Raw genomic sequence first — 13,936 nt, forward strand, 5'->3', positions numbered from 1 at the left:
CAGCAGGCCAACCAACTGAACTTTTCTTTTTTGGTACTTGTAGTCTAGATTTGTCCTGTTGGTTGTGTTAGGTCCTTCATGCTTTCAGTAATTTCAGTGAGCATGTAGAATAAAAGAATATGGGCATAGTTTTTAGTTCTTAAATTGTGACAAGAATACCTCACTCTTGTCAATGTCACATCTGTGTTAATTAAAACAGCTAGTCAAACTGCATCCTACTGTGGCCAAAAGGCAGATTAAACCCCTCTGTTAACTCCCTGCTTGTAATAGCCATGTCAACACTCTGGCGACGGGCGAGAAAACAATGAAAGATCTGAAGTGAAGCGTGTGAACGAGGAAGTAGACAAAATATAAGAGAAGTAGGTTTCAGTTTCATGTAATGAGATATGATGAAAGCAGCTTTGCAAGGAGATGGCTCGATACGTAAGCAAAATGTTTATCTGTATTAAATATGCTAAAAATAATAATAGTTGACTAGGGTCTTGGTTGAGGTTGTGTATGGTTTAATGTTGAGTGTCTCTTTTGTAATATAAGAACTAGGATCAGGTCCTTTACATTAAAAGACAGGTGGAAATTAATACTATTTTGTAGAGCACTGTGTATGCAAAGCTACAGTGTACTACTACATGATGAGCTTCATATGTATCAGAAAATGGGGAAAAAAATCAAAGAACCTCAAAGTTGTTTTTATAGTTTGTTACACTGCATGGATTGTATACTTTTTTGCTCAGAGGAACCGTTTTAATTAAAATGTTGACTCTTGAAAATGGAAATGGTTGTGTTGCGCTACTGGATGATTTTAATCTTGTGGGCCCCTGAAGTGGCTTCATAGAAATGCAGAACTCTTACTCTTTGCACCAACATTCCTCTACAATCACAGGTGAAATTCTTAGAAGAGCCTTGAAATTAGTTGGTAATACGGCCCCATTCCACCATCAGGGATAGTGATTTACTCTCGGTTTAAGAATTTCAGTCCCAAAATTAGTTTAAACAAAAAACAGACATATAGACGATGGCAAATTAAAGGAAAAACTTAAATGACTGAGTGACCGCAGAATGCACGAGGGGTGACTGAATGGATTCATTAGTATAAAAAAGCAGTGAATCATGTGGTGTTGCTTTCACAGTCACCATATAACACACATACAAACACCACACGTCTGCATATGTGTTACAAAGCTGAAAGCTCAAACTTTTCACTATTATTGATGCAAATGAGGCGTAATTAGCTTGCCGCCTGTTTTCTGTGATACTTTCATGATTATGTTTGATTGTTGCAGAGAACAGTGATAAGATTCCTCTTAAGTGTTGGGATCCTTTTTCAAGGCTGTGATTCAGATGTGAAATGCAGGGATGACAATGGAAACGAGGTTGGCTGGTTGGTGGAAATTTTGAATCGTTGCCGTTTCTATTTTCACCTATTCTCAGTTTTAGCTGGATACATAATAGAATATATTTATCCCTGTATCATTAGGTACATTTTATACAAATTGCCCAATGTGAATGGTGACGGTCTGTTGTATCTGTACATGGATGAGAGCACCAATGGATGGAAACTCAGCAGAGAGAAAATCAACAGTAAATCAGGCACCTTGGCGAACACCCTGAAACCTCTGCTTGACTTCTACGACAGAAAGGTAACATATCAAAGGATTCGTGTCTCTCTGGCACGGCAGGCTTCAGTAAGCACATAAACCAGAGTTTCATTGTTTCGTTGTAGGTTGAAAGCTTTGGATACATGCTCTTTAGTGATCAACCTCCAGATCCATATGTTGCTCCTCCATCATTTGGCCACAGTAAAGGTGGGGGCAGCAATGTTCCACATTATTGCTTTCAAAGCCAAAAGCATCACCACGTAACAAAGCTCCGTTTCTATTGTTTTCTACCGTTTTACTACCTAAAGGAGTCGTGATGCTGGACAGAAAAACTGGAGTTTGGCTCTCACACAGTACACCAAGATTTCCAACATATCGCAGAAGAGACTTCTGGCCAAAAAGTGGAAACGCTAATGCTCAAACATTTATGTGTGTGACTTACTCTTATAATGATTTCAAAGAAATAGGTAGGTTAACATCAGCTATATTGCCATCCTGTTTTGACTGAAATCTTGTCGTTTGCCCTATAGAGATGATGACGCAATTATCATTAATTACTAATTATCTAAATTCTCAGGATTGCAGCTCATGTACATCCATGCTTATTCATATGACTATGAAATACCGGGAACCTTTCAAAACGAGCTGCGATGTGTGGCACAGCGAAGCTGCTTCCCAAAGGAGGCACCCTGGTTTAGAGAGAAGACGCTGATTTCGACGACAGGACATTATTTCCACAGCTATGCGAAATACAAACGTTTTGGAGACGGTAAGTGTTTCAGAGTTAAAATTTCACATTAGGTTGATGATAAACCTGACAAGTTTTATTTTAACAGACCAAAATAAGAAAGACATTTACCATACTCCTTGTAACAGTAACAGGCTGTCTGTCCTGTTGTCTACTGAAAACAAAATTACGTGCCCTCTATATCACTGCCTTTTTCTTTTGTTTACAGCTTTTTTTTTTTTTTAAATGTATGTATGAAATGTATTTCTAAAATTTTGTCCCCACTGGCTGTGCATTTAGAGGGTACTCTTAATTTTCATGCTTAATAGTGATGTGTTCTGCTTTGTTTCCATACTATTGTAGATCTTTATTCTGGCCTTATTGCAAAAACGCTGAAGCAGGATCTGTATGTCAAGAGCTGGGGAAAGATGTGTCGCCCTCTGCCTTCTAACTGCAGCATCCCTCATCGTGTGTACAATGTGAAAGAAGTAACGATCCTGAAGGGGAAGCCCTTCAATGACACTGTAGATCACGCCAAGTGGTGTGTGGCACCTGATGGTGGCTGGACCTGCATCGCTGATATGAACAGGGAAGTGAGTCAGATGGGCAGAGGGGGAGGAGCTATATGCACCAACGATGGTGCAGTTGGGAAGGCTTTCTATACATTGATCACAAAGCATGAACCATGTAAACGTGAACACACACATTCTAATGCTCAACACAGGGAGCTTTAGAGGCACAACCCTCACTGAAATGTGAAGCTGCACTATCAAAAACTAAAAGACAAGACAGGAACCAGATATCACGTAGGCAGACTTGAAATTGAAAAGTTTTACACACCATATTTTGTATGTATGTATGTTCACGCCTGTCTTCCGTAGTCTGAATATAAAAGATTGCGTTGTTTTTATTTTTTAAATCACATTTTAAGCATTAAAAGAAATAAACAGTACTGAATGATTATATCAATATTAAATTACAAATTGATTGTTGCTCCTGGTGTTTTTTTGTTAACCAATTAAGCCTTTTTGAGCCATGGACAAATTAAACTGTCTGGGGGACCCCTGGGTAAAAATGAGCTGCTGGGCCCCAATTAACTCCACGTTCCTCCAACTCTCTCTGCAATGTGTAAAATTTTATCCCTGCCGGGATACTATCTAGGTTCAAATTAACACATTCATTGAGGAATATTGGAACAAACCTGAAATAATGACGGTCAGCATTAATAGTTTTTCAGATGCAGTGGAAACTTGGAATGAATGTTCTACAGGAAGCTTTAGTGTCTGTTCCTGATTTAGAGTTCTTGCACTATTTCATCATGATAGAAGCTGAGCTCAACACTCTTGAATGATAATGGCCTAAATATTTAGCCCATGAATAATAACCATGGATCAGTTCAGTGTCTGACAAAATGTGGTTTTGCCTGAGTTAGTTGTTAGCCATTAGTAATTTCTAATTTCTAATTCCTAAGTTTAGAAGAACTAAATAATCAAATTACCATAGCTGTAGCCTAACCTACAGTGGGGAAGTGCTCAAGCCGTTTGCAATGGAAAAGAACGGCACTACAAGTAGGATCTCTGCTTTTAAAGTCGCACTTTTGCATTATTTGCAGTAAAATGCACAGAAAGATGAAAATTAGAAATATGCTACTCCATGGTTGGATTAACGTGTTAGAGGGACCCAGGGTGAAAAGTTATTCCTTCTAGACCCTATTAAAAAGTCCATTCTCAGTATTTGTGGGCTGAAGTTTTCATCTTTTACATCAGATTTATGCAAGTTGCAATGCAATTTGACCATGACTGGATCCGAAACTAGTTGTGATGACACAAAATCCTTCTTGTATGTGCACGTCTTAAAGTGAGATTTAAACCTTGAATAACTATTTTTTTGGCCAACAGGGGGCAGTAGAAGTTGCTGACACAACAATGACATATCATCATCTTTTAAGCTGATATTGAACTTGCACAAACAGTAGCTTATTCACACATCCAGCAGTTACGAAGCAACATTATCATTTATTTGGAGTCCTGTCTGGCCACCAACATTAAACTCTGTTTTAGCTTTGTTTTTGGTCTCTACCAATTCCTGAGGGAAATATCTTGCTCTTGAGCTGCTAAATTCTCCACCATGTTCACCAGCTTGTCTCTAACTGTGTCTATTGTTTGGTGCAGAGCAGGTAGCATAACAGTTATTCCTTTTTAATAAAATTGCAAAAAAAAATTGTATAATTCTCTATTCGCTTTGTCATTGTGGGGTACTGAGTGTAGACTGATGATGGAAAAGATGAATTTTTTGATTTTAACATAAGGCTGCAACATAACAAAATGTGAAAAAAGTGAAGGGGTCTGAATACTTTCCGAGTGTACTGTAAGTACCAACTTGAGGTACTTGTACTTTACTTGAGTATTTTCTATTCTTGCCACCATATACTTCCACCCCACTACAGTTTAGAGGGAAATATTGTACTTTTTACTCCACTGCAATTATTTGACAGCTACAATTACTAGTTTCTTTATATATTCAAATTTTTTCATACAGTCACATGAAGAGAAATGTGATATGTTGTTTTAGATTAAACTACAGTACTTAACAATATGTACAAATAAAGTCAAGCGTCAATTAATCAATAAGCCAGTTGACCGAAAATTAACCTGCAACTATTTTGATAATGGTTTAAGTCATTTTTTTATGTAAAAATTTGAAACATTTCAATGCGTCTGGATTAACAAATGAGAGGATTTTCCTCTTTTCCCTTTTAATGATTTTAATCTATTATTAATAATTTTGTGATTTGGACTGTTCGTTGGACAAAACCACCATTCTGAAAGTGTGATTGTTTTCTGAAATTTTCCAAACGAAACAAACTTTCAGGAGATTAATCCATAGGGAAAAATAATTAGTTGTAGTCCTGCATAAAATTGTTAAAATAGGCTCCATCTCATTCTACTACAATACCACAATTCTGCAAACTTATTAATCTATGAGTAATAATAATCTAATGATATAATGTATAATAGTGTAACACTCACAGGGGCCATTTTTTCTGCATTGAGTACTTTTAATACTTTAAGTACACTTTCCTGATTATATTTAAATACTTTCCCTTAGGTAACTTTTTGAATGCAGTATTTTTACAGTGTGGTATTAGTTATTTACCTAAGTAAAGGATCTGGATACTTCTTCCACCGCTTCGAGTAAGTGCTGTTTCTCCTCCGCACCACCAGGTGTCCCACATTTTCATCGACGACAACAAATCGGTCACCTCCTGTTCCCGGACGTGAAGACACGAACAGGCAACCAGCAGCGACAGCAGCACACGTGAGAAAAAAATAAAAAAATAAAAAAAAAAAACAGACAGCTAGCTGACACAAGATGGACATCACAGAAGTCCCCGTGAATCAGGACGATAGAGGTAAGAAAAAGAAGAACAAGAAGACAAAGAATAAGACCCTGACCGAGGAGGGAAGTGGAGAAAGCAGCGGAGCGGAGAAGAAGGAGGAGAAGATGGAGAAGAGTGAGGCAGCAGCTGCCTTCCCCCCCACCTTCAGTGTGTCGGAAATCAAGAACAAACAGCGAAGGCACCTCATGTTCATGAAACTCAAGCAGGAGAAAAGAATGGTAAAGATAATTTAAAAGGCCACGAACCGGGTAGACCTGTCTAATGCAACATTTAAGAAATCTTCATCGAGGGTATAAAGCTGGACTTTGTGGAGGCTGTTGAATATTATTGTGTTGTGCTGAGAGTCTCTCTAATGTTTAGTCTACCCCATGGCCGGATTAACCTCCCAGGGTGCCCACGGGCAAAAATAATTTGTTGGGCCCCTGTTCACCCCCATTTTACATTGCACCCCGAAACCGCCAACTTCTCAGTCAGTTGACAGAAAATGAATAGGCAACAGTTTTGATAATTGATTTAATAATTTTTTTTTACCCAAAGAGTTTTAAAAAATTGCTCACATTGAGCGATCGGTCAATTATAAAGAAAAACAAGGTGCCTCAGACTTATGTCAGATGTATTGATATAAAAATAACTGTTGGTTGCAGCCGTACAATTCTCCTGTGATGGAATAATACGACCTTGCCCCAAAGTTCCTGGGTGTTAATTTCTTGACACACACAAACAAATGGAAGCAATTTGATAAAACAAAGTTGAACACAAACGACAAAAATATAAACTAAAACGATTCCGGTCTTTAAAAACTAGATTTTGACAGAGTCCCTCTACAAGACCAGGACCAGTTTTATTCTAACTTGTACTTCTACTGTTCCAGTGAATAAATATTTAATAAAACACATTTCTTACTCAACAATGTTTAGCTGAAAGCTACAGTGATCAGTTACTTTGCAGATTATAATTTTTACCAGAGCTCGAACATCTAGTCAAATAATTGATTAGTTGATCAATTGAAAATTAATCGGTAACTATTTCGATAATCAGTTAACTGTTTGTCATTTTTTTAAGCAAAAATGTAATGGTTTCAAATGTGAGAATTTGATGCTTTTCTTTGTCGTACACGATAAACAGAATAACTTTTGGTTATGTAAAACAAAAAACATTTTAAGACATCAAATTGGACTGTGGGAAATTGTAACGGGCATTTTTCACTATTTCCTGATATTTTATAGACAAAAAAATTAATCGAAAAAATAATCTGCTGATTCGATAATGAAAATCATCATTGGTTGCAGCCTTAATTTTTTACCTACAATTCACATGATCAACATATAAGATTCAGTGTATTGTTTTAGAGCTGCAACTATTATTTTTATTCTCAAATAATTTATTGGTTATGTTTTTGATTAATTACAAAGTCAATAATACACAAGAAAATTTTTTTTTCTAAATGCCTGTCACTATTTACCAAAGCCCAAGTTGACTTCTCCAGATTGCTTGTTTTGTCCGCTCAATGGTCCAATACCCAAAGGTATTCAGTTTACAGTGACGTGACAGTGAGACAAGCAGAAAATTCACACATTTTAGAAACTGTTGCAGATTTATAATCTGTCCATCGACTAATCGATTGATCGAGTAATTGTTGGACTCTCTATTAGTTGGAAGCCTCCCCCTGAAATTTCATATTTTTTTTCTGTCCTCATATTTCAGCAAAAGATGCAGCTAAAGAAAAAGAAGAAAAAAGAAAGAGAAGCTTTAGGTGACAAGGTGAGTCTTTTCTCTTTGTCCTGTCCCGAATGTTTCTATCATAAGTCAAAAAACTAATTTTATTAATTGGCTTCCTAGAATGATGAATTGTATCACCAAACAAGTCAGAAGCATTCATTTTGGGGTTTTGTTACTTCATTTATTCTGAACCTTATGCAGGCACCCCCAAAAGAGGTCCCGAAGACGATAGAAAACCAGAGGGTGTACGACGAGACAACAGTTGACCCACAAGATGAAGAGGTACGGACCAAGTTTGGCTGAGCATGTTCAAATGATCCCAGGTTATATTCGTAGTGAATTTACATTAAGTAGTGTTTGTGTGTTTTTCTGTCATCTACAGGTTGCATTTGACGAGGGAACGGATGAATTCTCTGCCTACTTCAACGGGCTCACAAACCCCAAAGTGCTCATCACAACATCGGACAGACCCAGAGGGGTGAGTGGCTGCCGCTTGGCGTTTTACACAACTGTATCGATTCTTTTTTTTTTTTCTTCTCATCGAAGTCACCTCAGTGTCAGCTGTCAGTGAAAATTCACTTTAGGAAATTGCTTTTGGCCTTTTCAAATTATACTCCAAAGGTAAATTTGGTAATACTGAAATAGTTTGCACAGCGCATTATTTTGATGCATTAGAGATTTAGTGTTTTACATACTGTATGTGATCATTCTTGATCCTGTTTAGGCTTAATGAGGATGTTAGGCTCTCTTATTTAAGCTCCACTTTGTGATTTAACCTGATATGACAGTTTCTGGATTTAGAAATAATTAAGTGTTTAACTCGATCTGCTTTGTACTTTGTATTGGACTATCCTGAGGTGGTAAATTGGGAGTCTGCTAGGACTTCATGGAAAACACTTTCTCACTTTTGTTTTTTTTTTAAACACCATCTCTTCAAAACCGCTGACTTGTGTCTTGCAGAGGACGGTGAGGTTTTGTGAGCAGCTGGCCACAGTAGTCCCAAACGCCCACGTGTACTACAGACGAGGTTTGGCCCTGAAGAGGATCATTCCCCAGTGCATTGCCAGGAACTTCACCTACCTCTTGGTCATCAATGAGGATCGCAAAGTGCCCAGTATCCTGAAAGGCAGCTGTGTCAGGAGAGAGGAGGATTATAAATAATGCATAATGCTGCTTTATATAATCCAGTATATATTACATTGCTGTAATTCGGATAAAGAATGAGAGTTCTGTTTTGGTACTTTTACTGAAGTGAGCTGTAGGTTCTCAAAGTTCAGCTTTCTTAACTGTGACTTCTAGATGGTATGGTTCTCTGTCACCTACCTGACGGGCCGACTGCACACTTCAAGGTCAGCAATGTTCGACTACGGAAGGAGATAAAGGCAAGTGCATAAATCCAAACTCTTTTCACTGTTCGTTACTCTGGTTTGATTACGTTGAAAATATGCAAGAACCAATGTGTTTCATGACAGTACGGTCATATCATTTAGTTTACGGCTCAAAAATAGTGTGCAGTCCCTCTGTAAAGGCATGGTTTAGGAGCCCCAAACTTAGCTGCGTGACTAATTTTTACTATTTTCTCTCTGCAGAGACGGGGTAAAGATCCCACAGAACACTCTCCAGAGGTGATCCTCAATAACTTCACCACACGTCTGGGCCACAGCATCGGCCGGATGTTCGCTGCTCTCTTTCCACAGGACCCCCAGTTTGTGGGTCGACAGGTCGCCACCTTCCACAACCAGAGAGACTTCATCTTTTTCAGATTCCACAGGTGAACATTTGCTGGAAATGATGTATTCTAACATAACTTTCCTTTTGCACAAGTTTTTGAGAACGGTTGCCTTAAATTTCGAAGGTCAAATAAACAATTCTTTGCATCTTTAAAAAGGTACATCTTCAAGAATGAGAAGAAAGTTGGCATTCAGGAGCTGGGACCACGCTTCACCCTCAAACTCCGCTCTCTACAGAAAGGCACCTTCGATTCAAAGTTTGGAGAGTATGAGTGGGTCCTGAAGGTGAGTCTCTCATATCTTAAATTTTCTTTTGAGATCCCAGAAGAGCTATAAAGGTGGAACTAATCTAATGTAATGTTAGAGCACTTTGTTAATAGTTTTATTCTTCTACATATGGTAGTTTGTACATCTCAGTGAAACTGTTATGCCACGTGCACAGTGTATTTGTTTGCCTAAATTTGCATATATGTTGACCTCTTTGCTGCTAGTTTTTTACTTAGCCATTCATAAATGATTGCAATGTGTTTAACCGACATGTTAAAAGTACTTTTTAAATGTGACATACAGTTGAATAACTGTATTGCAATCAGGCTTTTCTTTTAGTTAAACAAAAGCTTCAAAAATTCTTTTTGTTTCCAGCGCCATGAGATGGATGCCTGCAGACGGAAGTTCCAGCTTTGAGTACATAACAACGTTCTTTTGTGGTTGGACAAGGATGACTTCAATTATTAAGATATTACAGATGTTTGTGGACTTACACAAATGGATTTTCTTGTGGATGTCCTAGATTCTTTGAGGGTGACCAGTGGCAACAGTTAACATTTGTCCTTTCAGCACAATTAGAGGTTCAACACTGACATCTAGACTTTGAGATCACATCGCTGTGGATTCAGACTCTCCCTGAAAAACGACTTTTCTAAAGCTGCAACTGCAAAGCCTTTTGGAGACCAAGTGTTGGACACGAACCTGTAGCTCATGGCCAAAGTCTGTTAGTTGGCAGACACCAGAGAGGAGACATGCAGACACTCCACATGAACCTAAATAACCTGAAAATTCTGACCTGCATGGTCATGTGGAAATTGTATTGGCAGATGTGCAGTTCCTATGAAATTTATCTAAACTGTACAAATGTGGCCCAAATTAAATCAGAAATTCAGATTGTGTTCTCTAGAAGTCATGTGAGCCTGCCCTGATCACATACACATGTTGCATCCTGCTCTGTGAATGAAATGCAACCGTAGCAGTGACAGGACTTTCAAAACAAATACAAATGACACATTGAACACATTTCAGATTTCTAAATGTGTGTATACTCATTTTAATAAAAGTTAAAATGTGTAAATACAATTAATTCTTTCTGAAAATCAGTCATGAAGAATGTACAATTCAAAAGGCACATGTGTGTTGATATGGGTTAGTTACTTTAAAGCAAGTAGATTAAGACATCTATTGTGCCACCTAAGCACCTGGAAATCTTTCCATAGGCAAAAGTAAAAAAAAAAAAAAAAAAAAAATTTCTTAAGTTAGTTGTTTGTCCCCAAATTCCCTAACACTCCTGAGACAATTCCAGTCCATGATTCAGGATCCTGCAGCCCAGTTCCACGAGGAACCACCATGTCCAAAACCTGCAGAAATGTAATTGCATGTGTTATACAAACTATATAACACACCAACACGTTGAACTTACAATTTATGGCTTAAGCATTAAACCAGCTTCAGAGATGAAATGTGTGAACCTGCCCTGCTCTTAGATGCTTTAAGTTGCTGAGAGTTTTCCAAGTACATAAGGCAACGCGACTGTAAAAAACATTTAAAAAGGTCTTTAAAAAGCTGATGCTTAGTTATAAATTACAAGTACAGCTAAAACAATTAGTTGATTATAATCAATTAGTTGATTAACAGAAATAAGTAATTATTTTGGTAATTCCTCACCCTCCCACCCTCATGGGAATTACCACAAGGTTCCATATTAGGCCCTATTTTATTTTCTCTATATTTGCTTCCTTTGGGGTCTATTTTCAGATAATATCTCCTACCAATGTTATGCAGATGACACCCAGCTGTACCTCCCGCTGAAACCTTGAGATCCTTGCAGTGTTAAATTGCACTGAGGCTGTAAAATCCTGGATGCCAAAAAGCTTCCTTCAGGCAAACCATAACACAACCTGAGGTCCTAATCCGGCTCGTCCCCTATTCCACCTCGGGACCCCTCAGATCTGCTGACCAGTCACTGCTCTCCATTCCACGCACCCAGTTAATATTCAAACGTGATCGAGCATTTTCCGTTGTTGCCCCCCTAAATTGGGGAACAGTTTACCACTAACAATTAGTTCCCCAACAATCGTCCCCCTCCACTGATATCTCAAAAACCCATCTAAAGATCCATCTCTTTTCTTTAGCCTCTTAATTGTCATGATGAAGACATAATTGACCACATTCAAATGTCTTTACTTTGTATTTTATTTGTTCTCTGTGTTCAGCTGTTATGTTTGATTTTATCCAGATATTCTATGCTTCTATTAATTTACATATCCTTATTTATGTCTTTTTTTTTTTTTTTTTTTTAAATCACTCCCCTGTTTTTATTTGACTGTAAATATCAATCAAATAATCCGCTATGAGTTCTTGGTAACCGTGATAGGTATTTATCTGTACATTTTGGATTCTTACAAACCAAATAATCAATCAATTAACTGACAACATTAGCAAATTAATCCGTAATGGAAATCCCCATTAGTTGTAGTCCTATGCTAAATAGTTCAAATTTAGCTCCATCTCAACGGGAAAGCTCAGGTTTCAGTAATGCATGAGTATCAATAATCTGCTGGTGTAATATACACTTGGTTGTCAGATTAATAGGTACAAAGAGCTAAAACTAATGCAGTCGTCCTGAACTTTATAACCTTCACGACATGACTACATTAGTTTTAGCTAGGTGTTCCTAATGAACTGACAACTGACTGTAATGAAGTAACATTCACTGGGGACGTGTTTCTGCATTTAAAACTCTTGCTTTTAATACTTTGCGTACATGTTCCTGGTGACACTATGGAGGGAAATTAACATATTGGGTCTGAGACATGGAGTATATTTACAGTGTGGCATTAGCACCTTTACTTAAAGTGGCGTGTCGGGGTGCTTCTTCCACCACCGAAAGTGATAGGGCAGTTGGTGTGTCGGAGATTACGTGCTGCGGTACTCACAGAGGCGGAGGGTCGGTCTGCGCGTGCTATAGGAAGGAGCAGACTTTCTGTGGTCTGAACGGGTTGTTGCTGGACGACATGCCGGTGAGCAGGGGGTCCTGCTGGGCGTTCTGAAGGCAGAACTGCTGCAGGTCCGCGGCGGCCTGGGACACCTGTGGAAGACAACCGAGTCCCCATAAGTTAGCCCACGGTTATGTCGTTAAAGGCGCTGTGACTTGAACGAAAATCGGGACCGCTTGAGCGACACCACCGGCATTAAAACAACGTGAGAAACCTGCGTGAAGCAACTGTGGAGGAAAAAACACACGCCCTGAAATTCACGATCATAACAGTTACCTTAACTCTGTTAATGCCGGCTTCAAGGCGTAACTGCTGGACGATTTTCTTCATCGTTACGACGTTGGATGAACCCGACATTGTAGAGATGTGGAGAGACTTCGTCCTAATAACGAATAATATGAAACTTTAAAAAAAATAATTCGTTGACGGTAGCTAGATTGCTCTCTACTACTCCCTCAAAAAAGAGTTTCCGGTTTTCTTTAAAGGCGTGTCCGCCATTGCTGCCTTCCACGGATGCTCGTAGACTCTATTAACTGTTTCCCCCCGTTATCTTTGGAGTGAAATGACAACAAATCATTATGCTTAAGTGTTAATGAAAGCGACCTCTGTTCAGGTTTAGAAATTAATTGAATTATTTAAGCAAATAAAGCTAAGGTTCAGAGCAGTGTATAGCAAGTTCATGGTTACGGAAGCGCATCACAAAAGACAGAAAAACAAAAACAAAAAAAACCCTGGAGATCTAGTAATCGTGTTTTTAGTCATAACGAATGTCACATAAATGGTGCTTATGACTTAACTCATATTTATGAGACATAGAAGTCATACTTACAAGATAAAGTCTCCTTTTTTTGTGAATTCAGTGCACTTCACCGAACATAACTGTCACAAAATGTATGCTTTGGTTTATTGATCTTTTATTTAGCCTGTGGCCTTGTCGACACAGTTTGAGTGGTCTCGTGTCTCTAAACCCCCCCCCCAAAAAAAAAAAAAACAAAAAAACCTTGCTGAGCTTTTGAGGAAGAAAATACAATTTCGCGCTGATTTTAATATTTCCGACAACTCCCACGGTACCCGAAAGCAGCATCAGATCTATTTAAATCCTGACCTCTAGTGGTGAAAGTGCATCAACAAGCGTAAATATCCTGGCATGAACTGGATCTGCTACCAATATAATGAGATTTTTATTATTTATTCTGAGGCAAATGTTATGAAAGTTGTCGAATTAGCTATTTTTCTTCTGAATTTTAATACACATTAACTAGGCATTCTGTATATCACTATTGCCTTTACTTGTCAACAGTATGAGAAAATGCCAGAAATCCAAAAAAAAACCCCCGCACGATCGGGTGAGCATAAAGAACTGAGCGTAGCCGCATAACTAATGGAGCAAAAGCGAGTGCACCCCGCAGGACGGCGTCGGATGGGATAAGCTCCCTGTCTTCGCCGCAGTTGTCACCGTCAGCACCAGAGCAACCGCCGCTGGCACTCTCGTAAAAGAA

General features: G+C 38.5%; 3 protein-coding genes across 4 annotated transcripts; 2 read left to right on the top strand and 1 right to left on the bottom strand.

The window, feature by feature from the left end:
* The first annotated feature begins 394 nt into the window (after positions 1–394).
* Positions 395–4,014, top strand: LOC120790334 (deoxyribonuclease-2-alpha-like). Of its 2 annotated transcripts, XM_040127730.1 has the most exons (7): positions 395–423; positions 1,281–1,378; positions 1,475–1,637; positions 1,721–1,802; positions 1,904–2,062; positions 2,173–2,364; positions 2,686–4,011. In XM_040127730.1, exons 1-7 carry the CDS (start codon positions 412–414, stop codon positions 3,054–3,056), a joined length of 1,077 nt encoding a protein of 358 aa, XP_039983664.1. In that variant the 5' UTR covers positions 395–411; the 3' UTR covers positions 3,057–4,011. The 2 variants fall into 2 exon arrangements, with proteins under 2 accessions (XP_039983664.1, XP_039983665.1); XM_040127731.1 differs by lacking the exon at positions 395–423 and having other exon boundaries at positions 1,284–1,370; positions 2,686–4,014.
* Positions 4,015–5,545: 1,531 nt separating this feature from the next.
* rpf1 (ribosome production factor 1 homolog) lies at positions 5,546–10,332 on the top strand. Its single transcript, XM_040127732.1, has 9 exons — positions 5,546–5,940; positions 7,427–7,483; positions 7,643–7,723; positions 7,824–7,919; positions 8,402–8,555; positions 8,741–8,823; positions 9,031–9,212; positions 9,330–9,456; positions 9,814–10,332. The coding sequence occupies exons 1-9, from the start codon at positions 5,695–5,697 to the stop codon at positions 9,853–9,855; spliced, it is 1,068 nt and encodes a 355-aa protein (XP_039983666.1). The 5' UTR covers positions 5,546–5,694; the 3' UTR covers positions 9,856–10,332.
* A 144-nt stretch (positions 10,333–10,476) lies between these two features.
* LOC120790338 (guanine nucleotide-binding protein G(I)/G(S)/G(O) subunit gamma-5) lies at positions 10,477–12,945 on the bottom strand. Its single transcript, XM_040127736.1, has 3 exons — positions 12,714–12,945; positions 12,378–12,529; positions 10,477–10,799 (listed from the first exon to the last, which is right to left on the bottom strand). The coding sequence occupies exons 1-2, from the start codon at positions 12,792–12,794 to the stop codon at positions 12,404–12,406; spliced, it is 207 nt and encodes a 68-aa protein (XP_039983670.1). The 5' UTR covers positions 12,795–12,945; the 3' UTR covers positions 10,477–10,799; positions 12,378–12,403.
* Between the last annotated feature and the right edge of the window lie 991 nt (positions 12,946–13,936).

Source organism: Xiphias gladius, chromosome 6 (assembly GCF_016859285.1).
Source record: "Xiphias gladius isolate SHS-SW01 ecotype Sanya breed wild chromosome 6, ASM1685928v1, whole genome shotgun sequence".
NCBI classification, from domain to species: domain Eukaryota; kingdom Metazoa; phylum Chordata; class Actinopteri; order Istiophoriformes; family Xiphiidae; genus Xiphias; species Xiphias gladius.

Excerpts from the sequence above, each read along its gene's own strand:
- LOC120790334 (XM_040127730.1), top strand. Across the intron at positions 1,379-1,474 it reads AATGGAAACGAGGTTGGCTG|GTACATTTTATACAAATTGC; the intron begins GTTGGTGGAAAT and ends CTGTATCATTAG. Across the intron at positions 2,365-2,685 it reads ATACAAACGTTTTGGAGACG|ATCTTTATTCTGGCCTTATT; the intron begins GTAAGTGTTTCA and ends ATACTATTGTAG.
- rpf1 (XM_040127732.1), top strand. The coding sequence starts at position 5,695 with ATGGACATCACAGAAGTCCCCGTGAATCAGGACGATAGAGGTAAGAAA. Across the intron at positions 7,920-8,401 it reads CATCGGACAGACCCAGAGGG|AGGACGGTGAGGTTTTGTGA; the intron begins GTGAGTGGCTGC and ends TGTGTCTTGCAG. Across the intron at positions 9,457-9,813 it reads AGTATGAGTGGGTCCTGAAG|CGCCATGAGATGGATGCCTG; the intron begins GTGAGTCTCTCA and ends TTTTGTTTCCAG.
- LOC120790338 (XM_040127736.1), bottom strand. The coding sequence starts at position 12,794 with ATGTCGGGTTCATCCAACGTCGTAACGATGAAGAAAATCGTCCAGCAG. Across the intron at positions 12,530-12,713 it reads CCGGCATTAACAGAGTTAAG|GTGTCCCAGGCCGCCGCGGA; the intron begins GTAACTGTTATG and ends TGTCTTCCACAG.